The sequence below is a fragment of the Pongo pygmaeus genome, chromosome 7, assembly GCF_028885625.2.
Source record: "Pongo pygmaeus isolate AG05252 chromosome 7, NHGRI_mPonPyg2-v2.0_pri, whole genome shotgun sequence".
NCBI lineage: Eukaryota > Metazoa > Chordata > Mammalia > Primates > Hominidae > Pongo > Pongo pygmaeus.
The window spans coordinates 66,510,671-66,538,212 of record NC_072380.2 but is presented as its reverse complement, the minus strand read 5'-3'; the positions used below and the strand labels follow the sequence as shown (position 1 = coordinate 66,538,212).

Here is a 27,542-nt window from a genome sequence, read left to right as displayed (position 1 = left end):
GACTCCTTAATTATTGAGGAGTGTGTTTAATCTCCACGAATTTGTAAATCTTCCAATTTTCTTCCTGTCATTTAGTTTGAGTTTCATACTACTGTAGTGAGAAGAGATACTTGATGTAATTTCAATCTTCTTGAATTTATTAAGACTTGTTTTTTGTCTTCACATATGATCTATCCTGGATATTTTATGTGCCCTTGAGAATAGTATGTATTCTGCTGCTGTTGGATGAAAAGTTCTGTATATGTCTGTTAGGTTCACTGGGTTTACAGTATTGTTCAAACCCATGGTTTCCTCATCAGTTTTCTATCTGGATGATCTATCTGTCATTGAGGGTTTAATATCAAAGATCCTTACTATTATAATATTGCTGCTTATTTCTCCTTTCACTTCTATTGTTGTAAATGTACTCACTTTATCTATTTAGCTGCTCAGTGTCGGGTACATAAATATTTATAATTGTTCTATCTTCTTGATAAATTGGTCCCTTTATCATTAAGTAATAATCTTCTTAGTCTCTTGTGGCAGTTTTCAGCTTAAAGTCAATTTGTATGATAAAATTATAGTCACTCGTGCCCACATTTGATTATCATTTCATGGAAAGTCTTTTCCATCCCTAACTACAGCCTATGTGTGTCTTTAAAGCTAAAGTGAGTCCCCTCTAGGCAGCTTATTATTGGATCTTGTTTTTTAATCCATTCAAATGCTGCACATCTTTTCATCAAATAATTTAATCCATTATATTTAAAGTAATTATTGATAATTAAAAATGTATTTTTGCCATTTGGTTAATTTTCTGATTCTTTATATTTCCTTTACTCCTTTCTTCCTTGCTTATTTCTTCTTTTGTAATTAATGACTTTTGTGTTGGTATTCTTTGATCTCTGTCTCTTAATCTTTTGTGTATCTACTGCAGGTTTATTCTTTGTGGTTACCATAAGACTTGCATAAAATATCTTATCATTTTCACATCCTATTTTAAGCAGATAATTTAAATTTAATTGTCTCTAAAATGACACATTTAACTCACACCTAATATTTTATGTTATTGATATTACAATTTATATTTCATGTATTCCATATCTAACAGCAAGTTATTGTTGTTATAGTTATTTTTAATACATTTTTAACTGCTCTACTAGAATTGAAATGAGTTATGCATCACCATAATAAAAATTTAGAGAGTTCTGCCTTTGACTATATGTATTTATTTTTACAACAAGTTTCATATATTCATATATTTTAGGTTGTTAATTAGTGTTCTTTCATTTCAACTTGATGAACTTCCTTTAGCATTTCTTGTAAGGAAGGTAAAAGTGATGAACTCCATCACTTTGGGATGGGAAATCTTTTATCTCTCCATTTCTGAAGGACAAGTTTGGTGGGTACAGTATTCTTGGTTGGCAGGGTGTTTTTGTTTTTTTTTTTTTTTTTTTTTTTTTAGTATTTTGAATATATGATCCCACTCTTTCCTGGCCTGCAAGGGTTCTGCTAGAAATCCACTGATAGACTTGTGGAGGCTCCACTGTATATGATGAATCATTTTTCTTTCATTGCTTTCAAAATTCTCTTTGTCTTTGACTTTTGACAATTTATTTATAATTTGCTTTGTGTATAACATTTCAGATTCAACCTGTCTAGTGACACTTGGGGTTCACAAATCAGAATGTCTATTTCTCTCCCCAAATTTGCAAGGTTTTCAGTAATCATTTCTTTAAATAGGCTTTTTGTCCCTATCTTTCCTTCTTCTCCTTCTGGAATTTTCATAATGCATATATTGTTTCACTTGATGGTATCCCATTAACTCATAACATTTCTTCACTTTTTAAAATTATTTTGTTTCCTTTTTGCTCCACTGACTGAATATTTTCAAATGACCTGTCTTCAAATTCACTGATTCTTTCTTCTTCTTTATTGAGTCAAATGTTGAAGCTCTCTACTGAATTTTTCATTTCAGTCATTGTATTCTTCAGCTTTAGAATTTTAATTTTGTTTAATGGTTTCTATGTCCTTGTTGAACTTCTATAATAGTTTTGATCATGTGTTGCTTATCTAACTTCATTTAGTTGTCTACCTGTTTTTTTCTTGAAGTTCACTGAAGTTGTTTAAAGAGATTATTCTCAATTCCTTGTCAAACAGTTCCTAGATCTCCATTTCTCTAGGATCAACTATTGGAGCTTTATTAGTTTTCTTTGGTAGTTTCATGTTACCATGACTGTTTGTGATCCTTATATTCTTGCATTGGTGACTGTGCGTTTAAGGAAGCAATCAGGTCTTCCAGCCTTTACAGGTTCACTTTGGCAGGGAAAGACCTTCACTCATCAGCCCAGCCTGGGGTTTTAGACAGACCAGCTGGTAGCATTCACAGGTAGGTTATGCTTTCTGTCAAGGTCTCCAACTGGGCAAGACATCAGCCCATGCTCTGATGTTGGGTGGAGCTGCAAGATGGTCTCTGCAACCAATAGGTCTGCTGACCTGGCTGTAGTCAGGCAGAACTTCTGGTTAGGCTCCTGGCAAGATGGGGCCACTGGTTGGGCTCCACAATTGCCTCTGGTTGGGCAGAGTTATAGGCTGCTTTCCCTGGCCAAGCAGTGCTGCTGCTTGGACTTATAATTAGGCAGGGCTATAGGCTGAGTTCCACAATCACTTCTAGTCAGAGACCTAACCAATCTCCCTGGCCAGACAGTGCTCATGGCTGGTCTTCACATTCATGCAGGCTGAGCTCTGCAGTTGGGGTTAGCTGCAGCCTGGGCTCTGCAATTGGGTAGGGTCACAGGCTGTGTCTCACAGTTGAGCAGGGTTATTGGGTGGGTTGCCTGATAATGCAGAGCTGTTGGCTGTGCTCCACAGTCAGTGAGGACCTCTACTGGGCTGTCAGTTTTGGAGAATCTGTAGATTGTGCCCTGCTTGTGCCCTGCAGTTTGATGGGGTTATAGGCTGCACTCCACAATTAGATGGGTATGCTGTCTGGACTCCCTGCTCCATCAGGCTATGCTCCACAATTTAGCAAGACTATAGGCTGGGTTTTATTGTCAGGTGGGGCTGTAGGCTAAACTTCACAGCTGAGAGGGGCCATAGACTGGGCTTCACGGTAGGCTGGATTGTTAGCCTAGCTCCCTGGTCAGGCAGGGACACAGGCTTGCCCCATAGTTGGTCAAGGTCACTGGCTGGCTGCCTCCCCTGGTGGAATCACAGGCTGGGTTCTATGTCATGGCAGAGTCTTTATCTAGGCTTCTTGATCAGGCAAGGCTGCAAGATATGCTCCAGAGTCAGGCCGGGTCATTGGCTTGGCTCATTGCTCAGGCAGGGCTGTAGGTTAGGCTCCATGGCTTGGCCTGACCACTGGCTTGGAACCTAAGACATGCAAAACTGCAGACTGTATTCTCTGGCAAGACAGTACCACTAGTTTTGCTCCATGGTTAGGCAGAGACACTGACTAAGCTCTCTGGTTAGTCAGTGATAATGCTAACAGCAGGGATGCAGTGCTATCGCCAAGTTCTGTGCACTGGTTGCTGTAAGCCCTGCCATGCTTCTTTGTTCCTGGCTGACCCCATAGAATCTAGCCCTGCCAAGTCCCCCAGTATACCCTGTAGGGGAAAGTAGAAGTGAGTTTCCCATGAAGCACCCCAAAATGTTGGAAAAGCTGGATGTCCATCTAGGACTAGCTTGGTATGATGCCATGCCAGCCTGAGGGAGAGGTGAAGCAGTCAAAGTATATCTGCTTCTCTTACCCTTTTAATGAGACTTTTTCTCATTTCTGTGGGGTGCATCAGCCTCACCCCCAGTTTCTGGGATTTTCACAAAGGCACTCTTCTCTGTAGAGTTAGTTTGTCTTACTGTGAGGAGTTCTGAAGCTAAGCAAATTCTATTCTATTACCTTGCTGACATCATCTGAACTGGGGTTTTATTTCTGCAATTTATTTTCTATTTAAGGGGAACAACGTTATTAACTTTTCTCAATAAGTATCCATAATTGAAAATTTGTAGAAGATGTCATTTTAAAAATATTTCAACTTTTGTAACTAAGGAAAAAGTTTAAGTTAAATTGTCCCTAGGATCTGCCATCCACAGGAAAGTCAAACATGTCAACAGGGAACTGCTTAGTGCTGCCACTCCTACACTTCTGAATGAAGTCAATGTAAAATGTTACCGATCTCCAAGTTTTAGGATTCCTAAAAAACAAAAAAAAAGGAAAGAATGGAAAAGAAGATGAAGAAGGAAGAGGGCAAGAAGGAGAGAAAAGAAAGTCATACAGAGTTATGCCAAAATCAAAATGACATGCTAACACCCAACTAGCTAATGGCTAATAGTTTGTAGGCCCACATGGACATCTAACTTTTAAACATTGAAAAGACCCAGATAAACATTCTTGATATTACATACTCAACTGACTTGCTCTAGCTCAGCCAACCTAGTCTTGTTTTCATATGTTCCTTCCTCCTACTCCAGCCTCCAGACATTTCTACACATACCCCCATGCCAGAAATAGCCACCCACCAGCCATCTGCCAAGCTGCCTTCCTGCCTTCATTCATCTGAAAAATTATCTTAAACCCCATCCTATCAGGAAGTCTACCAGAATTTGTGGGCAGGATCATAAGAGTCAGCCTAAAGAGCATAATGATAAGAGTGTTTTATACTTTATATAAAGTACATTGATGTTTAACTCTTTCAATCTGCATAGTTATATTATAAGGTATTGTTGCACTCATTTTACAAAGGAGGAAATTAAAGCTTACAAATGTTAAGTGCTTTATCCATATTTCCTTATATAGTAAAGGGCAGAGTTGGAGGTCAAATATAGGTCTTCACATTGTTGGTGATATAAATTGTTTTTACAAAGGCAAAACTGTATCATCCATTTCAATCCTAAGGAGCATAAGGGATAGTCAATGATTAGGCAAGGGTCCTGGGAGTTCACAATAAATATTAAACCTTTTCATCTACAAAATTAATTGACTTCATACAATAGTAAATCAGAAGCAGAAAGCGACTTTCTAGGAGTGAACGGCATAAGCACTAACTTTTTCCAAGCAACGGAGAATACTATTTAGCATTTCAATTTGCAAAAATGCAATAAAAAGCCCAACTAAATTTCTGGGCAGGTTTATAAGTAAATAATATTAATATAAGATACATGGATGCCTTTATGATTCCCTCGGAGTGAGAAGGATCATAAGAAAAATTTAACAATGAACACCCCCAAGATAAAGCAGTCAATATTAAACAAATTTCAGCAAAGTCATTTTTATTGAATTTTCATGATTTCAACAGATATTTATGAGTGTCTAGTCTATGTCAGGCAATAAACAGATTCAACGGTTAGCAAGTGAACTAGGTCTAGTCCCTGTTCTCTAGAAACTCCTCTCTGCCTATTGTCTCCAACTTTCTGCCATAATGGACATTTCGCTCTTAATTTTGCCTTGATTGTTTTCCTGAGGATGTTTAATTTCCTTCATTTTGGCTCTTAGTGACATTCTAGGTGCAACCATAGAGCTGAACTCTATAGTCTATAGAGGGTATATATCAAAATTGCTACAAAGCCACTGACACCATTTTGCAAGCCCTTTTTGAAACTAGAATCCTCTTCTTTCATGAAGTCCTACAATCAAGTTCCTCTTCAAGGCCTATGATTGGGTCAGGAGAATATTACAGTTACCCTGCGTTGTCACCTACCATATGAACCAGTTATATAAAAGGAAATTTTCACTGTTCTGACAATAAGATAGTCAATGTCTCAAGAGCCACTTGGATGGTGGCTCTTCTATTCCAAGGATTTGGTCACATGACATAGACTCAAATCCAAATTTATATTGGGCCAGTTCTTATTTATCTTCAGCAAGTTATAGAAATCATGGAAGATTTCATGGAGAAATAGAAACTTGAATTAAAAATAACAAAATACGATCAAGATAATAAGAGCAGAGCAGGACTTCTGAAATGGCAGACTGAGACCCTCCATAAATCCAGTGCTCCACAAAAGCAATAAAAAGATTATTGAAATGAAATTATCTAGAACTCTGAAAATTAATCAAAGGATTATAACAAATTGAGGAGCATGTATTCAATGAAAACAATGAACATTGGTAGAAACATAAGGGGACCTTACAAGTACTTTGATCTACTCTCTACCACCCTCCCCAACTCCACAATAGTCTTGAAAACTGGCCACCTTGCAACCACAGTAGCTATTAAAACCAACAGTAAGGTGATCTACACCTAAACACAACACAGTAAAATTTTTGAAAGCCAAAAACAAGCAGAGAATCTTGAAAGCAGCAGAAGATAAACAACTTATCATATGTACAGGATCTTTAATAAGGTTAACTTGTGACTTCTCATCAGAAATCATAAAGGCCATAAAGAAGTGGGATGACATATTCAAAGTACTGAAAGAAAAAAACTGTCAACCAAGACTTGCATATGCAAATTAAGACTTTCCCAGATAAACAAAAATAGAGAATTCATCACTAGCAGACCTGCCCTACAAGAAATACCAAAAGGAACTCTCCAGTCTGATTTGAAAGGACACTAGAAGGTAACTTAAATCCATACCAGCAAGGAAGTTAAAAGGTAACCCAAAAACGGGGAAAAAATTGTAAAACATATTTTTTTATTTGTTATCTTGGGGGTGTTCATTGTTGAATAAACATATTTGTTATCTATATGATAACAGATTCATATTGGGAATATATAAAGAACTCTTAAACTCATTAATAAAAAGACAAATGATCCAATTAAAAATGGGCAAATCATTGCTTCTCAGCCTTTTGGCTAAGATCAAATATAAAAATGGGCAAGTCATTTGAATAGATATTTTTCCAGTGAAAACACACCAATGGCCAATAAAGGTGCTCAACATCATTAGTCATTAAGGAAATACACATCAAAATCACAATAAGATACTATTTCCCATCCACTAGGATGGTTAGAATCAAAAAACAGATAATATCGAATGTTGATAAAGATGTGGAGAAAAATGAAACATTGTACATTGCTGGTAGAAGTGTAAAAATGGTGCAGCTACTTTGGAAAACAGTTTGGCAGTTCCTCAAAGTGTTAAACATATGATTCAGAAATTTTACTCTTAGGTATATACCCAAGTTTATGTGTGAAATGATATATACATAGTGAAACAATAACATGTTCACACAAAAACTTGTACATAGATGTTCATAGCTGCACTGTTCACAACAGATGAAAATGAAAACAACTCAAATCTGCATCAGCTGATAAATGGATAAATAAAATGTGGTTCATCACTTTTACACTGTTGGTGGGACTGTAAACTAGTTCAACCATTGTGGAAGTCAGTGTGGCGATTCCTCAGGAATCTAGAACTAGAAATTTCATTTGACCCAGCCATCCCATTACTGGGTATATACCCAAAGGACTATAAATCATGCTGCTATAAAGACACATGCACACGTATGTTTATTGTGACATTATTCACAATAGCAAAGACTTGGAACCAACCCAAATGTCCAACAATGATAGACTGGATTAAGAAAATGTGGCACATATACACCATGGAATACTATGCAGCCATAAAAAATGATGAGTTCATGTCCTTTGTAGGGACATGGATGAAATTGGAAATCATCATTCTCAGTAAACTATCGCAAGAACAAAAAACCAAACACCGCATATTCTCACTCATAGGTGGGAATTGAACAATGAGAACACATGGACACAGGAAGGGGAACATCACACTTCGGGGACTGTTGTGGGGTGGGGGGAGGGGGGAGAGATAGCATTGGGAGATATACCTAATGCTGGATAAAGAGTTAGTGGGTGCAGCGCACCAGCATGGCAGATGTATACATATGTAACTAACCTGCACATTGCGCACATGTACCATAAAACCTAAAGTATAATAATAATTTTAAAAAAAGTGGTTCATTCATATAATAGGATATTATTTCATCATAAAAAAGAATAAAGTACTGATACACGCTACAATACTGATTAAGCTTTAAAGCATTCTTTATGCTACGTAAAATAAGTCAGACAAAAATACTCCATGTTACATGATTCCATTTATATGAAATGTCCAGAACAGGCAAATGTGTAGAGACAGAAAGTAGATTATTAGTTTCCTAAAGCTGGGAGATAGGAAAATGGAGAGTTTCTGCTAATGGTTACTGGCCTTCTTTTTAGAGTGATGAACATGTTCTAAAATTAGATTGTGGTGATTATTTAGTACATTCACAGGGTTGTACACTTCATACACTTTAAATGGGTAAATGTTTTTTTACCCTGATTTGATCATTATACAATATATGTATGTATTGGAGCATCACACTGTACCCCATAAATATATACAATTATGTGTCAATTAAAAACAAAACTTTAAAACAAAAAAATTAAAAAATAATAAAAAATGGATGAATGTTATGATATGAATGTTAGAGTGAATTATATTGCAAAAAAACACTTTTAACAAAAAGAAATGAAGACAATTTCCATAGATCCACAGTCACATACTCTAACTTGCGCAAAGAAACTGATAAATTTTAATGAAAATTATTAAATATGTTGTATGGCAGAAATAGATAACATGATTTGGGATGTCGTAGGGATTTAATAACCATTAAAATTTACCAGTGTTTACTATGTTTTCGGAGGCAATGTGCTATGTAAATCACATACTTTTACACCGTAGTTTTTCAAAATGGATCAAGAGTAATACCATTTCTCAGAGTTTGTCATAGGAAAATAGGTAGCTTTGGTTAAAAAAATAAGAGGAAAGCTAAGGTTAAAACTATGCTAATTGCAGCATTATTTATAATAGTAAAAACTTGAAAGCCATTTAAATGTCCAACATCATCAAAGTTTCTATTTATTCATAGTACATTACTTAGTATCTAATCAATAAAAATTTTTAGTGAGAAGAGTATGTAATGGCCATATTGCACGTAATACAGGGTGCTACAAAATTGCCTATGTAGTGCAATATTTATAGCAAACATTTATTGATCATTTCAGATACTACACTGAGGATTAATTAATTTAATCCTCATTCTAATCCTGTGAAGTAAAGATTATTGAGGAAAGTGAGGCACAGAAAGGTTAAATAATATGTCCAGGTCACCATGCTTGTAAATGGCAAAGTCAGCATTTGAATCTTGACCATTTGACCGTTTCGCCCATGTCTTAGTCATTAGGCCTCCACCACCTTTCCATCATACCATCATGCTCCATCATATGTGTTAGTGTGCTTGTGGAAAACTTGTATGGGTATGAACAAAGACTGAGACAGATATTCGAAAATGGAAATACTCAACTTGACAATAGGATTGGTAGTAAATTATTCCACTCTAATTTTTAAATGTTCTAAAATGCATATACTTTTTTGCCTTTATACAAATAAAAAAATGAAGAAGAAACAAAAATCTTACATCCCTGTTGTTATTACTGTTTCCCAGCTCCCATGGGATAAAACATGCCACATATACCAAGCAAATTTAATGCAAATGCATTACCAAAAGAACAACAAAAAATTACACTCCATTTCATCTTCAGGGATGTATATCACAATATATCTTAGCAAACAAGTTATAGCTGTATCATTTTTACCTTGAATATATCTGCAGTGTTAGGGTTAAACAGCTGGTGTTTCCCAGATCCCAAAATAATAGGACCTGAACATTTCGTTTCTCCATAGACATAAAGGAACACTGTTGCTGTGGTGCCGGCATTTTCAAGATCCCCAGTGACAATGGTCACCTTCCAGTCTCCATCTGCAAAGGAAAAAGGAGATCAATATAAAAGTATAGAGGAAAAACACATTAATATTAGGAAAATAAGGATTTCTCCTTAATCTACTTGGTTGTGAAATGAATAGTTTGTGAAATCAAGTACTAAAATAATTGCTTATCATGGATATCCTCCTTGAATGCTAGCATATAAAAAAGTTTTGGAAATATTGTAGCTTAATTACAAAACAAATAGTAGTGGGCTTTTGAGAACAATACATATTTTGGGCAAAACAATGGAGTTGGAGGCATTTAGCACTAAGTGTTTAGCTGAAATACTTAGGAGTTTATTTAGGCAAATAACTGTCAAATTTGGGGACGGGAATGGATGACAGGCATCCTGATAACCTGATGTTAAGGCATCATCTGTACTAGAGAAGAGTCCTATCAAGCTACACTAGTAACACAGTTTGGTGATCCTAGCAGATAGTGCTAAAGATGTAGAAGATATAAGAACAAGGCAAAAAAGAACTAACTTTCTTTCTCATGAAAAATTGCTGGAGTTCCCTGAGAGCTGGAACAAACCAACAAGTAAGGAAGAAAATGCTGTACTGGATAAATAGGTCTTGGCAAAAGGAGTTGGGCTTGGGGAGGGAGGATGAAGAAAAGACACGTTTGAAATAGAGAAAGACAATGCATCATGCAAGCAGAAGAGATCATTGAGCTTCCTGCTGCAGTGATACTGAGAGCACAGAAAGGCTGAGACAAGCAGAGCATGACAGGAAACAACTTAAAAAGATCTATGAGTTGTTTTATGATTGACTTAGTTAGAAAGACAAAATAAGTTTTCATTTTATTATTTTGGGAAACTACATCATCAACCCACAGCAATGAACCCCTCTCACCCTGAGTCCACACCACACAGCCAAGCCCAGCAAAGGACAAAGTCCTGCCAGTTAGAACTCTGTGCAGGGCGTGCACATCTACTCATCACAGCCTGTCCCTAGAGTGCAGGAATAATCTGAAGATGTTGTTACTATTGTTTTCTAAGGCTCCATAAACCTACTACCTTGTGAGTATTTTTTATATTTCCAAAATACAATTAAAACCACCACTATTCTGCCCACCAAGTTCTCAGTAATTCTTTCATTAAGATGCGATTTTCTTTTTAAAACAACAACGCTACTCCCCACCCGCTACTGTCTGTATATACATAAACATCATTTGAAGATCTCTAAACAGGTTGATAAAACTTGCATCAAGTAAATTTTGCATAATGTCATGTTTGTTAAGAAAGATGGACCCAGTACCTCAGTACCGAAAGCCAAAGGGGCAGCAGAACTCAAAAGGGTGCACTGCTACTTCTACCCTGCAGCCAGCCAGCTTTCAGGAACTACAGTTCACGTGGGAAAATAAGAAACATGCAAATCTAAAACTAAGTCCCATTGAGAATCCTATCAAAATTTAATTCTTACAGAAAACCTCACACCTGGGCTTTGATGCATAATTCAAGAAGTTGAAGGATCTCTTTCCTTTTTTGTAGGTCTTCTTTCCTATCTCATCCTTATCTCCTTCCCCGGCCATCTGGGCCTGCTGTCATGCTATCATGGGGGGAGGGATGGGAATAAGTTTGCATAGAAGCTTGGATGTCTTGTTTACTGAAATAGAGGCAAATAGCAAGGAACCACTGATTCATATAATATGTCTGTGTTCCTCCTTTTTGGAATTAGCATGTCACGACGACATAGGCCTTAAGGGTGGGATAACTAATGAACATCATCTGCAGTTATTTTTATTCACTTTCAAGTTTTCCTAAGCATATTTTTCTTTTTTGCAACTGGAAAAAAAATAAATTTTATATTTCATCCTTTAAAAATCTAATCACTTAACTTCTCTAAGAATGTTTCACTACCTAAAATACAAAATAGTTGAGAACACTTGTAGAAAATAACATAGAGGAACATTCTGAGTTTATATTTAAATTAAAAGGTCCACTGCCCTATGAAAGAATTTATTTATAACAGGGCTAAAAATATGTTTACAGTTTTTGTATTGGTTGTATGTGTGCCAAAATTACAAGCATTTGTCTGTAATTTTCTATTGCAAAACTTTTTTCACCAAAAAAATCAAAAGAATATGACTTCGGATATTTTATCTATACGTTTCTTTTTTTTTTTTCCTTTGCCTTATAGCTGCTGTCTATTCAACCCCAAGGACTCATATCAAAAAATGTTGTCATCTGTTAATCCCTTTGAAAAATTACTTCTATTAGAGTTTTCAAAGGAAGAAAGAAAATTCCACGTAATTGAAGTCTAAATATTTATCTTACATTTACAATGTTTTGAAAGGTTTAAAAAAAGTTCGTTGACTATGCAATAAGCCATTACTGACAATCTACCTCAGGCTGTGCCCTTTCATTCTCTTTTCCAAGCTTAAATTGAGGGAGATACTATAGCAATGTCTTTCATTTAAATAAACCCTACTGTAGATAAAAGGAAATTTTCTTGGAAACCACAGCCTTAGGAGGCTTACTTTTCTTTTGTATTAAAAATACTTTTAAAGTAGTTTGGATATACTCTATGATCTCCAAATATTCCATAATAAATTCAGATTTCTTCTCAACAATGAAGTAAAGTCTAACAGGATCTTCCATATTTACAACGAGAATTATGTGCTCTGCCATTTCCATTCTCATGCAACCACATGCAATCAGTATACGTAAAACTGACCTAGAGAATTCCGAACTTCAGCCTACAGTTGTTCCTCAGTATCTGTGGAGGATTGGTTCCAGAAACCCCCATAGATACCAACACCAGTAGATGCCCAAGTCCCTGATATACAATGGTGTAGTATTTCTGTATAACACACACACATCCTTTTGTATACTTTAAATCATGTCTAGATTACCTCTAATACCTAATACTATATAAATGTAATGTAAATAGTTGTTAGAATGTATTGTTTAGGTAACAATGACAAGAAAAAAGTCTGTACGTGTTCAGTACAGACACTACCTTCCTTTTTAAAAATACTTTTATCTGCTGTTGGTTGAATCCATGAATGTGGAACATCAAGTGTAATGTAGGCCAACAATTGGAATTAAATTAATATCTGTTGACAAGTTGACTTACAGATATTGTGTCCACATTATGCACAAACATTGTGTTTAACATTCGAGAGACTCTAAGGGAAGAAGTGAGTTTGATGATCAATCAAACTCCACACAGTTTATACATCTTACCTAATACTGAGTTTACTAATGATTCACTAGCAGGACACAGGACAAGCATTTTTCCCTCGCAGACATCATAGTCCGGGGGTGGCAAACTATGGCCCATGGGCCAAATCCGGCCTGCCACCTGTTTTTGTAATTAAGTTTCATTGGAATGACGCCATGCTCATTTGTTTATGTGTTGTACATGGGTGCTTTCACACTACAACAGCAGAGTTGAGTAGTTGCAACAGAGACCATATGGCCTGAAAAGCCTAACCCAGGCTCATCAGCTGGCAGCATGGGGGAGCTATCTCTTCAGATGTCTGCAACTGCAGCACTAACTAAAGTTGTGTGAGAAGCTCCACGCAAAAAATTACCTAGCTGAGCCATGTTAACCCACTGAAAGGTAAAGATAATAACAAATTATTGTTTTCAGCCACTGAGTTTGGGGGTGGTTTTTCACACAGCAATAGATAACTAGAATAGCTGTTGAAAGCATTTCACAGATAAGGGCTCTCCATTATCTTTTTACTTATAAATACCATTAGCATTTTTATCAGGATGTCTAGTTATTAGCATGTATGCAAGGGGATTTGACTGAGTCACCTCTTTCATGTCTCCCTGGTAGAGGAAAAAATTAGATTACAGACCTGTCATTAACTGTTTCCTTCCCATTGTTTTCTTATCAATTGGAAGTGTATTCTCAGGAAAGCACGGTTATTTTGGTGAGCAAAGTTGCTACAGCTAGTGAAGTTCAATAGCCCTTCCTTAGATCATAACTTTTTTCTTTACCTTATTCTGTGTATTCTGTTACAGGGGTTACATGCATTTGACTTTGTAGTTCAGAAAATTAACCCTGTTTTTGAATATAGAAACATCTGTGTCTAGACATGTTTTCAGATACTTGGCAACTACCCACTGAATACTCAAAAGAAATGCAGAGAGGATGCATGTAAATTAAGCTCTTACATGCAATTGTTAGTTGAGCATACTAAGGGAAAACACTCTTCACATCTGCTTGCCCTAAGTCACTGCAATTCAATAATAAAAATGATGGGACAGTCTGCTTTGCCTCATTGGACAGCAAATATGTTCCCATGACTCTTACCTTGACAGAGGAGGGCAAAGGAATATTCAGTGAAAGCGAAAAAACCCAGCACGTCTCTGCAGACTGCAGCCTCTCACTTCCCTGACTATAATAATCAGGGGTAGATTAAGACAGCCTAAAAAGACCAAGAGCCCTGTGTGTGAAATGTTTGTTTGGCTCTTACTTGGTGGAGAAGTTGAGGGTTGTGGCAGGGAAAGATGGAGGAGAACTGCAGGTGACCTGGGGGGATAAAGTTCAAAAGTTGAACAGATCTACCTCCATAAAAGCCCTGTGAGAATCCCCCAGATTTTAGGTGGTGAGGAGAGGTCAGAATAAATAAAACTTTCTCTATCATTACATCCATGCTGACGTAATATTACATACAGATTGGCATGCCTGTCAAATGTCTAATCTAGCTCTTTTTATAATATTGATGACCACTGCCCATAACACCCACCTCCAAGTAGCCACTGACCCCCTCTACAGCCTCCCTCTCACACAGCGACCTTCCCTTGTGCCAGCCTTCAGCTATCCTAAAAGGCTTCTTTCTTCCTCCAGGACTTGGACTAAAATCTTTCAGCCAAAATGTCCTCTCTTTCACCTCTCTCCTCTCACTGGTGAACACCCTAGCTCAAAGGTCACCTTCTCTTAAGAAGCATTAACATGGCCAGGCGTGGTGGCTCATGCCTGTAATCCCAGCACTTTGGGAGGCCGAGGTGGGCGGATCACAAGGTCAGGAGTTTGAGACCAGCCTGCCCAATATGATGAAACTCCGTCTCTCCTGAAAACACAAAAATTAACCGAGCATGGTGGTGCACGCCTGTAGTCCCAGCTACTCAGGAGGCTGAGGCAGAAGAATTGCTTGAACCCGGGAGGTGGAAGTTGCAGTGAGCCAAGATCATGTCACTGCACTCCAGCCTGGGCAACAGAGTGAGACTCCATCTCACACACACACACAAAAAAAAAAAAAAAAGAAGAAGAAGCATTAACAAACATTCCTCCCTGTAACCAGAATGAACCACTCTCCCTCTCATGCCTATACTGGACCCTGGCACACTTCAACATTTGGACATGCAAATAAGTGCCTTGACAGATCAGGACCCTCCCCACCCAGATTGTAAGCCCCTGAAGGGCAAATTTTGGCCTTAAATGTCTCTGTATTCTCAGTGCCTAATACAACACTTGGCACATAATAGCCTTTCAAAAAATGAATGGGTGATTTATGAAACGTTTTGGGATCCATTAAAATGTATTTTGAAAAGCAAGGCTGCCTCTATGAGGAAGGATATTCAAGATGCCATTAAGATTGTTTCAGTACAATATATAACTATTTATCAATTAACAAAAACAAGTCCTTCTGATGATGTGTCATTAGTGTCATTTTTCACACAAAGGACAAGGATATTGTTATTTGCCTCATAATTGATCTTATTATTAGCACAAAGATAATGGAAACAATATTGACCTTGTATGATCCACATTTTCAAGGTCATGTAAATATATTTAAATGAGATTTAGCAAAGATACTGTAAACACGACAGATTATTCTAATTTTTATTAATTTTATCTCCAAATAATTCTATGTATATAAATTCACAAGTCCTTCAAAATACAACCTCATAAGAGGATCATGAGATTTTTTTTAATTTTTAAGTGCTTTACAAATATTTTTATTCTTTCAGGAGACAAATATCATTAATCCTATTATACATGTAAAGCAATAGAGAAATTCTGTGCTGACTACCACAGGAGTTGGGATAAATTTGACACTGAATTAGAAACAGTTATGCTTCCTAGATTAAAATGGTTTTGACCAGTGCTCAATTTTCTCCACTTTAAGTCCAGAAAACAACCATAAAACATTATCAGAAATGAATCTGTTACCTATTTTATCTTGATATTGGTCTAAGATGAATCTCTTGTTATTCCTGTGATTATTTACCACCGATTATTGTATGATGTAGTAAAGAGTGACAGAGTCAGCCAACCGGGTGGGAAGTGCTTGCTGTAGTCCAAACACGTGCACAGTGGGACTACAGCCACAGCTCTCAAGACAGGGATAGGTTCCATTACAAGTGAAACATACAGTTTAAAAGCTAATGTTTATTGGATACATAAGATGTATTAGGCTCTGTTCAAGGTGCTTTATGGATAGTATTTAATTCTCACAATAATCCTAAGAGTTTCTACTATTACCTACATTTTATAGGAAAGAAACCGAGGCACAAAGAAATACAGTGATTTCCCATGCCATGCAGTGAGTAAGTGGTGCAGTCAAGATTCAGAATCTGCACTGCTAACTGGAACACTCAGCAGCCTCCCGCATGTGAGAGCTTGTCGTATCACTATTCAGGTAGGACAACTATACTTTAGTGCAGTTTACCATGCATCCCCTGCCTATTTAGTACATTCAACTCCACCTCAAATCTTGACGCTTAACAGGGAGGAGAGTGTGACAGTTAAATATCAAATTCTTTCCAGGTGCCCTAGGTTCCCTGTGATCATTTTCAACCTGGATTCTAGCAGCTCAGCCTTGGCATTTCCACCTTGTCCTCATCCCAAATTCCCTTCCCGTGTATCCTTGATACTTGCTGCCAAACCTCTTCCACGTCCCATTGCCTCTTTAGTCACCCACCTTATCTTGGCTTACATGGAAAACTTGACTTGCCTTCCTTTGACTATAGTCATCTTTTGGTGTTCCAGGGAGATTAGTTCCAGGACGCCCCATCATATCAAAATCCAAAGAAGCTCAAGTCCCTTATAGAAAATGGCCTAGTTGGCCAAGAATAGTAGCTCACATCTGTAATCCCAGTGCTTTGGCAGGCCAAGGTGGGAACATCAAGCCCATTCTGGGCAATACAGTGAGATCTTGTCTCTACAATTTTTTTTTAATTAGCTGGGCATGGTGGCATATGCCCGTAGTCCCAGCTGCTCAGGAGGCCGAGGCAGGAGGATCCCTTGAGGCCAAGAGGTCAAGGCTGCAGTGAGCTATGATCATGCCACTGCACTCTACCCTGGGTGACAGAGCAAGACCCTGTCTCTAAAAAATAAACTAACCAAACAAAAACAACAACAAAATGGCACAATATTTGCATATAACCTATGCACATCCTCCCATATACATTAAATCTTCTCTAGATTACTTATAACTAATACAGTATAAATGCCGTATAAATAGTGTTTTTTAAATGTGTATTACTTTCTGTTGTTATATTATTATTTTTTATTGTTTGGGTTTTTTTCTGGAACTTTTTGATCTGTGGTTGATGGAATCTGGGGATGTAGGACCTGCAAGTACAGAAGGCCGACTGCATTTGCTAACAATTCCTGAGTTCTTTGTGTCCCAACATCCTAAGCAATCTACTAGATTCAAATCTACTTTCAGACCCACATTACTGTGTGCTGGTCATTAGGAGAGCAATTCATGGTCTTCAGTATATTTAGAATCCAAGTCTTGACCTATGTATGCAGGTCTGTATGAGCCTATCCACTACCAATTCTACTGCTACCGTGGTCTACTCCCGCATAACAAACTATCCTAAAACTTAATGGCGCAAAACAATGACAGTCATTTCTTATGCCCTTGAAAGTATAATTTGGACCACGCTTAGCAGGGAAGGATTATCTCTGCTCCACATAGTGTCAACTGGGGCAGTTCAGCTGTGGCTGGGAGGATTTGCTTCCAAGATGGCTCTCTCAATGTGACTGGCAAGGTGGTGCTGGCTGCAAGCACAGCCAGGGGTCAGAGCAATGGCCTTCATTCCTTTCCATGCAGACTTCTCTATAAGGTCGCTTTCTCACAGGACAGTGGCTGGATTCGAAAGGCTAACATTCCCAGAAAGTGAGCCAGGCAGGAGTGGTGTCATCTTTTATGACCTAATAGTGTACAGCAAAAATGTCACATAGTATCATTTCTGCTTTACAGTTAGTCATGACAGTTTCAAATGTCTGCCCAGGCTGATTCCACCTTTTGTTAAGTTCAGAAGAGCACAGAAAATGCTGCAGTTACAGACATTTTTAGCAAACAGTCTCCCACATTCTCCTTCCAGGCTTCCCCATCTCCACACCTCTCTGACCACTTTTGCAGCAGAACCACTATTTTCTAGGTCAGCAGTTCTCAACTCTGGGTGAGTTTGCCACTTGGAGACATTTGTTGATGTCTGGAGACATTTTTTTTTTTTTGTCATCACAACTAGGTGCATGCTATTGACATCCAGTGGGTGAGTAGAACCCAGGAAAGCTGCCAAACACCCTGATATTTATGACAGTCCCCCACAACAAAAAGTTGTCCAAGCTGAAATGTCAGTAGTCCCAAGGTTTAGAAAACTTGCTTCAGATTAACAAGACATACTCTGATTGAGTAAGTCTATTTCACCCCAAACCATTCTATGCTTTCTGTGAATTATTTATAAATACAAAGTGGTTGAGGAGTAGGCTTTTGATGGTGATGTTTCTGCAAGGCTGTTGGATATTTGAAGATGCTGAGTATATTATATTACAGTTTCAGTGTCAAATCCATTCCGTTCCACTGCTATGTTGAGTTATGGGTATTTAGTCTGAAACCAAAAAGAAGGTGTGAGCCAATGTTCTAGAATCAAATAAAAACTAAACACTAGCTATTTAATTTGGGAGCAAATGAAGCTAAACCCAGCCAGGGCATGAGAAGCGCTGCACTGTCTTCCTGGTTGCTCACTTAACACTTCCTGACATGCCTATGCCAAAGGTTTTAGGCACCAAACAGTAAGTCACAGCAACATCTGGCCTCTGCTGGGAGAATTCGTCTTGGCTCACCTTCTCTTCTTTTGATTCTAAACTTGTTCACAAGTTGACTTCTCTTTTCCCACTTAGCCCTGCTGGAATTCATTAACCTAGTTTCAGGCTCTGTATGTTGGGACTGACGAGGCAATCCTGAAAATGGTTCCTCTGGCATCTCAGCTTCACAAATTATGCACACTCATTTGAGACACTGATTCCTGAGGCCTGCCCAGGCTCCCCGGTGCCACGATGTGTCTTCCTGTGGAGGAAATGAGGCTGACACAACAGGCAGAAGGCTCCAACACAAGGGGTAGGCTGTTACCTTGTCATTATCCACACCACCATAGGAAATTGTACCCTGAATGATCAGAGTAAAAGGCAATACAAAACCATCAATAGTTGACTCAGAATGCATGATGATGTGATAGAATATTTTATGTTCTTAATCATGTTTAGCTGAGACTAATCATTACATTTAATTTTCTTTCTTTGAGCAGACACTATTTGGGCAGTGAGGCCAGCCAAGCATGTATAGGTAACAGAATTGAGAAGAGAGAAAAGGTATTTTAATAATCTTTACCACACATAATCTACCAAATTGTTAATGATCATACTACAAAGAGTTAGCATTGCCTATAAATATGTGAGTAAGTGCTCCAAGAATTTTTAAATCCCTCAAATCAGAAATCCTTGAGTGCATGTAGGAAGCTGAGTCATTAAAATGAAACAGTTTTGTATAATGGTTAAGAGCTAAGTTCCAATATCAGTTCTTTCATTTACTAACTGCTTGACTGAGGACAAGGTTCTTACACTTCTGAGCCAGAGTTTCTGAGATGGTATTTTATTTATTTAGTTAGTTTTTTGAGACAGGGTCTTGATCTGTTGCCCAGGCTGGAGTGCAGTGGTGCCATCTAGGTTCACTGCAACCTCTGCCACCTGGGTTCAAGCAATTCTCCTGCCTCAGCTTCCCTAGTAGTTGGGATTACAGGCATGCACTACCATGCTCAGCTAATTATTGTACTTTTAGTAGAGACCAAGTTTCACCATGTTGGCCAGGCTGGTCTCAAACTCCTGACCTCAAGTGATCAGGCCACCTCGGCCTCCCAAAATGCTGGGATTACAGGCATGAGCCACCGCACCTGGACCTGAGATGGTATTTTTAAAGCCATCTCACTATAATACAATGAGATTCTGGATAAATTACAAAAAAAAATGTTTTTAGTACATTACTCTAATCTCAAGGAAGTAAGAAAAATTATCCACTGCACACTAATAATAATAATAAAAGGGGCCACTAGCTGAAAGTGAGTGGTGAGCACTCAGCAAACAAGAAGGCGAGGACTGCAGGTGTGATGGATGCCAACACTCCAAGCCAGGAGAATGAGTGGCGATGGCCACACAAGGGTGGGAGCTGGACCTGAGACTTTTGAAGTAAGCCAAAGGGGGATACACCCTTAGTGAAAGGTTGGGCTCCAAATAAGGGGTAGTAAAAGGAGCTTATCAAAAACCCAACCTGTCCCCACAAAGGTTCTGGTTGAGAAAAGAGTAATATGAAATATAATAACAATAATAATCTCCCCTGACAATTAAAAACATCCTTTCACTTGGATCTGAAACAAGGATAAAAGCTAAATCTAGCTTAATAGGTTAAAAAAATAACACAACAAGATAAATCCAAAGATACAGAAGATAAATACTCTCTCACTCACACATTTTTAGTGACTGGGGGCAGTGGGCAGTGAAAATCAGTCCCTCTAAAGCAAGAACAGTACAGTCCCTGAAGTTGAACCACTTGCATTCAAATTCTAAATCTGTTTATGTGACTTTAGGCAAGTTATAAAAACCTCTCTGTCCTTTAGTTTCATCACCTATGAAGTGGAATAATTATACAACCTATCCCATAGGGTTACTGGAGGATGAAATATATAAATTTTTCTGGAACACTTAGACTACACAGCAAATAATATACGCATTCACTATTAATGTTACCATCACTGCTTCTATTCCACATTGTATCAGGGACCTAGACAGCATATTAGGATAATAAAAGGTGTCGTTATTCACATATGATATGGTCTTCATAGATCATTCAAATTGTATCTTGAAAGAACTTCTAGAACTAGAATTTAAATTTATTTTTATTATATAATTAATATAAATTTATTGGAGTTAGTGAGGGGGCTTAGTATGTGGCTGGATAGAAGAGCAATATGCCAAAGGCACTGATAACAATGAAGAAACTCAATCCAGCAACGGATACTGAAAATATTCTCTCACAGCCAAGTTCAGTCTAACTGAGTAATGTAGTTAGTTTTGCTACGAAGAATGATTTTACCTATATGAATTATAAATATTTAAGATTATAAGGTGTCAAGGTTTAGAAAACATGTCCCAGATGATTGTGGGAATTAATTAAACATGGCTAGGAGTTAGTAATGGTGCATAATTGCACTTAGTGTTAATCACCTCAAAATGAAAGTAAAAATAACTTAGTTGAGTCCTTTTTCCTTTTCTCCTTTAAATTTAAATAGCATTTTGGTCCACTTTCTTCCCCCTGAAGCTACATAGAAAGGCATAAATGACATACATGTGCTTCATATACTTTCAAAATCTAAGACTCATGTTTGCTTTTCAACATTCTTAACCACAATGTAACACTGCCTCAATAAATTAGACTGCTTAACCTTTCAAGGTTCTTTCTACACCATAAATTAGCTCATTCACATAACTATGAGATCACTAATGTATTTCCAGAATCATATCCCAAGAAATATTAAAGGTTGCATTATTTAGAATTTAAAAATGAAATAAGACAGAACCATTCACAATGACAGTGTATCATGAACTAACTAAACTCATTAGTCTTTGACTAATCTACTTTTGAACTATAAAAAATATACATTTTAATGAGGCCATAAAATAAGACAACAGAAATAATTAATTACAAGCAAGCATTTTAAAATAGCTTATTTTAATCAAATTTGGTGAAGTATATCTAACAAAGTCCTAGGTCAACACCTTCCCTGCACATTACAACTTCATGTTTGACATCACTGATGTTGATTACATGGCTTACATTATTGACAAAGGACTTCTGATATTTTCAGCCTTAATTATAACCTTCATTTAAAAACTATTAGCCTTTATTACTGACATATGCCCCCCCAAGTTCTGGTATTAATGGATAATTTTTCTACTTAGAATGTCATTTCAAGCCTTATTACTTGATGGTTTATTATAAGACACAGACCTCTTGAGGTCCCTTAAAATTATTAAGAAATTCTGGAACATTAGTAAAATTATGACCACACTAAGAGTCGGACATATGAACAGACTTTTCCTTACAAAATAAATAACAAAAACTAAGCTGAACACAGTTCCTAATACAAATAGATAAGAATGCTAGTTTAAGCTTGAACTGTTTATGTCTCAGCAGCCATCTTCATCATTATAGGACTTCATGAATAAAATAATGTTAGCACTAACCTTTGCCTAGTTTCAAACCACTGTAGAAAGTACATCCATTTTTGAAAACATAGAGATGTGGTAACCTGGTATGCATATTAGTAAACAGTATTTATCCATTTCATTCAGATCGACTTTAAAAATGTAACATATTAGTACTATAATTGCAGATTGATTTGAAGAGAACCTAATAGAAAAAGATAACTACAAAAGACTTTAAAAGAAAACTAAGAAACCAATATGCAAATAAGTTTTTTAGAAAGTACAATTAAAAGAAGTTAATATAATTTAACCATTTGGAAAATAATTATTTTCCATATATATTTAAATTATTGAAGAGAAGCATTAAGGAAAAAAGCATTTGGGGCTAAAGTTGCTGTTAGTTTCTTTATAAATCAACTATAATGCTTATTCCTGTGTTCATTTTAAGTATTTTTCAATCAATAGTTAAACTCAATAAGAATGTACTATAAAAAATGTGTAAGGCTGGTAATCTTGAAACAGAAATGGATTATTTCAGATGATTAAGAGATGAAAAGTGGCAACAACATTTACCATTTGCTTCCTCTTGTATTTTAGGTTGATGATTTATTTGCATTTCTGCAAAAATAAAAGTGAAGTGCAGTTAATAATAGATCTGTCTGATGACATTGTAAGTGGGAAAAGAAGAAACGTGAGTTTAACTCTTTAACAGGGGCAAATCCTTACGTTGATTTTTAACTTCAAGTAGGGCATATTAACATTCTAAGACACAGCTTTACATACGTTTTTATTTCACTGTGAGGAATACTATAAATCCAACAATAAAAGATAAATGTCAAAGGGGATGTTCTGAGGAAAACTGGGGAATAGTGTTCCATGATGTCCAGATGTAACAAAATCATCTTGTACTTTCTTCTACTGATGGTTTCAGTAATCCTCACCTTGAAGATAAAGTTCAATTTCTGAATGAATTATGCCCTGAGACATGAAAGGAAGCCATCTGAGGAAAAAGAGAGAGAGAAAAAGAAAGAGAGAGGAGAAAATAGAGAGAAAATTAATTTCTGATTTTCTCAATTTTAAAATAAGGTTGATTCTGCGTTAATTTTGCACACTAAATGTTAACTATAAAATTGCTTTTTATATAGTCAAACACAATCCATCCTATTACATATTCATCATAACACTAAGAATGGTAAGAATCATACCTGTGGCTTGAAGAATGAAATATATACGTTGCTAACCCTGCTAACCACCCACCTCTCCAGGTTTGTCAGTCCTCTATCACTATCACCCATAAAAGCAACTGGGGCTCCAGCAGAGCACTCCCAGTACCAGGCTGGAGAAAAGGGCAAGGGCGGGTTTCAGAATTTGAGCATGGTACCTGGGCCAGCCTAGAAAATATGGCCTGCACATTGATTGCAGGGAAACTTGGCACAGAAAAATAGACTCCCTATTTTAATATTTCCTCTATGAGAGTTTCTGTCTTGCTTTCACCTGGCTTCCCCTAAAATCTCTTCCTCAGTGTTTGCAAAAAGAATATTACCATTGGCCAGGTATGGTGGCTCACGCCTGTAATCCTAGCACTTTGGGAGGCCAAGGCAGGTGGATCACGAGGTCAGGAGATCGAGACCATCCTGGCTAACACGGTGAAACCCCATCTCTACTTAAAATACAAAAAATTAGCTGGGCGTGGTGGTGGGCGCCAGTAGTCCCAGCTACTACTGCAGTAAGCTGAGATCGTGCCACTGCACTCCAGCCTGGGCGACAGAGTGAGACTCCGTCTCAAAAAAAAAAAAAAAAAAAGAATATAACCATAAAAGTTGGTGAAAATACTATCATGTTGGAAAACATGCTTAGGGTGAGCTAATAGCTGATCCTCCTGGAGCTTCCCCCTAAACCAGGTAAACTTTAGTGTTAGAAGCTCCCTTTTGAAGAAAAGGTCAAGATTGGACTCAGAAAACCAGCTTTGCCATTTACTGGCTTTGTGATCTTACCCTCTTGAAGCTTACTTTCTTTGACTAAATTACGTGCCTCATAGCAGTGTTGTGAAGCTGAAATGAAAAGTCATGTACAAGCATTTTTTGTAGTATTACATGGTATATCAATTTTATTATTATACCACAAAAACCACGGTTATTGCTATCCCACACACTTACACATACTCTCATTCCTTCCATCCTTCCATCTATCCATTCAGTACATACTTAGAAAGTGCCCTGTGTGTGCAGGCATTTTCCTAAGTGCTGGGACTACAAGAAAAACAAAAGAGAGAAGAAACATGACCTGAGGAGCTTCCAGTGTAAAACAGAAGGAAACAGATATGTAAAGATATAATCGTAACAAAGTGTGGAGAGTCACTTAAATACAAATGTTATAGGAGCAGAAAAAGAGACTGACCAATTCAATTGCAGGAATGGGGAAGAGCAAAGGAATGAAGAACAAAAAAATTAAACAAAGAGGTGATACTTGAGCTGAAGGTTGAACAATAAGTAGGTCAGAAAGGGCACCGTAGAGAGAGACAACAGCACTGGCAAAGGTACAGAGTCCAATGAGATTCCATGTGGCTGACGCACAGGAGGCTGCTGGACAAGATGACGTAGGGGTAGGGGTTGTGTGTGGGTTACTCAAGGATCTGACAACGTCAAGGAACTTAAAAGTCTGAGCTGTAAGACTGACGCCACCACACTAGCCTTGCAATCAGCAGATAATGGGAAGGTGTCGGGTATAAAGGCGAACTGTGAGCTCGCAGTCCTACCCAGCTGTCAGGATTGCTCATCTCTCCATTTTTCCAAAGCTATGAGAAATCCCATTTCCTTCTGACCATTTTAGCTCACAGTGTTCTTTCCTCCTCTAGAAGCTAATAACACACATACAATATATTTTGCACATTTACTTAGCCCCTAATTACGCAATCTTACTTTACTGGTTATGTTTTGGTTTATGTATCCCATCTTTCCAGCTACATTATTATGTATGTAAAGAGTTTACTTTATATGCCAGAATAAAGACAGTCAGCTTCATGTTTAAAAATACAGACTTTAGGCCCAGCAAGGTGGCTCACATCTGTAATCCCAGCACTTTGGGAGGCCAAGGCGGGTGGATCACTTGAGGGCAGGAGTTCAAAACCAGCCTGGCCAACATGGTGAAACCCCATCTCTACAAAAAATCCAAAAATTGGCCAGGCTTATTGGCACACACCTGTTATCTCAGCTACTCAGGAGGCTGAGGCAGGAGAATCACTTGAACCTGGGAGGCAGGGGTTGCAGTGGGCTGAGATCGCTCTACTGCACTCCAGCCTGGGTGACAGAGCGAGATGCCATCTCAAAAAAAAAAAAAAAAAATACAGACTTTAAATTTCAAGTAGAGTCAGATTGCCTTGTTTCAAAACCTGGCTTCAACATCTACTACTTGTGCAACCTTGCCCCATGTTCTTAATCTTTGTAACCCTCAGTTTCCTCATTTGTAAATTATGGATAATAATTGTACCTACACAAAGGATACAGAATTAAACATACATAAATGTATTATGGTAAAATAGTTACTACTGCATTTTCTGACTGCCAAACACAGTGCCTTGTACACAGTTGTGTTACAGAAAATATATTGGGGTGACTGCCAGTCAACCAACAACCATCCTACTTTTCTCAGATGTGCCATAAAACAGTAGGCCTTGGATAGTGAAGCAAGTTTTTGCATTAGGACAAGAAAATTCCCCCAAAGCCAGTGAACAGATGGGAGAATTGGAGCAGTGTGGCTTGAGAGGTGCAGTGATGATATTAAAGGAGTGGAATAAAAAGCAAGCAGGAGAAGGTTGCTTGACAAAGAACACAATCCATTCTCTGCAGCCATCAGCTAAAGAATGCCTAAACCCCTATGTCACCAGGGAGCTCCCTTTCACTGGCCTAGCTAGGAAACACAAAGACAGGGGCAAAAATTCTCTTAGTCTTTTAAAATTAAAGTAGACAATTGTGGAATGTGTTGGGTTGCTCCTGCCTTAAAACATATAGGGTGTTTTGCTGGGGAAGATGTATAATGAGGTAAGGAGTAGTACAGATTTTATTTGGTCTGAGATATATTTTATATTTGGCACACTTTCACATTGAAAATGGCAGAAGAAATATTTGAAGATTCTGTCTCCACCCCCATCCCCCAAAAATGAGCAAGACTCATCCCTGCACCTCATTCTGTCAGTTTCCTACCATCACTACTTGTCACTTTCGCACCAAGGAATGGCGTAAACTGACAAAGAAGAGCACAGAAATCTGCAGCAGCACAAATACATGCTCAGAATAGCAAGAAATGATTAATAGTGGCCTCTTTCAGAAAAAAAAAATCAGTAAAGTTAAATGATTGCTCACTGCCTCATGATAATTTTTATTATTCCCTTCTCCCTATAAAAATTGTATTTTACATTTCTGTACTTTATCAAAATTTCAACATCTTTTTTGTCTATATCATTCATCATCTCCCCCTCTTTTCCCAGAAAGGGAAAATAAAACCATTTGTAGACAAGCTGACTTATTTTGAAAATAAATAAATGCATAAATTATTTGTAATGAGACATCTGAGTATGTTACAGAGGGAACTCATGCAAAGATTAGGTGACCTCTAAGGTTTCTTCCAACTTGGGATTCCATTATGTTTTCCATCCATCGTCCTTACCCCCCTCCCTCCTTCCTTCCCTTCCTTCCTTCCTTTCCCCATTCCTATCTATGACTATTTGCTAAATCCATACTTGGTACAAGAAACCATACTGGAAAATAAAGAGAAATTTATGAGACTCTACCATTAAGAACATATCATCTGGTACCTGAGACAAATACATTCACAAACAATGGCAGTGCATTTTCTGGCAAGAATTGCACAAAGGTCTAAGTTAAGCGCTGGAGGAATTTAAAGAGGGTAAGGATGAACACACTTTTGGCTGGGCAAGCAGAGAAAGCTTCATGGCATGGATAACATTTTATCCTGGACCTTGAGGGATAAGAATTTCAATAAGCAGAAAAAAGAATAAAATGAGCTAAGACAAATGAGGGAAAAGAGTAACAATATCTCTGGAGAATGTCTAGGGACAGAAGCAAAACTTACTCTACTCAGGAGAATTGGAAGAAAAGCCTGGAAAGGTAAATGGCCAAGGTAGGGGGATAATTAGTTTTTAATTCACCACACACTAACACCTTCAGGCAGAGCTGGCCTAGGTGTAAAAGTTCTCTTGCCAACTATACTTACACAGGAGAAGGATGCTGTTCAAACAGGGCTGCCCCTGCTTCTTTTCCTGACCCTCTCCACAAATGATATACTCAGCCCTGTTCTGTATAAGGCTCAGCTCATTATTTACTAACTAA

At 37.7% G+C, this 27,542-nt stretch overlaps 1 protein-coding gene across 1 annotated transcript in view; it reads right to left on the bottom strand.

The window, feature by feature from the left end:
- Positions 1–27,542, bottom strand: part of RP1 (RP1 axonemal microtubule associated) — a 341,437-nt gene that overhangs the window by 91,027 nt on the left and 222,868 nt on the right. Inside the window, exons 25-27 of the mRNA XM_063669462.1 lie at positions 23,139–23,197; positions 22,771–22,815; positions 9,576–9,739 (exon numbers count right to left, since the gene is read on the bottom strand). Of these exons, the coding sequence (XP_063525532.1) occupies positions 9,576–9,739; positions 22,771–22,815; positions 23,139–23,197 (268 nt within the window). The remainder of the gene's footprint in view (positions 1–9,575; positions 9,740–22,770; positions 22,816–23,138; positions 23,198–27,542) is intronic.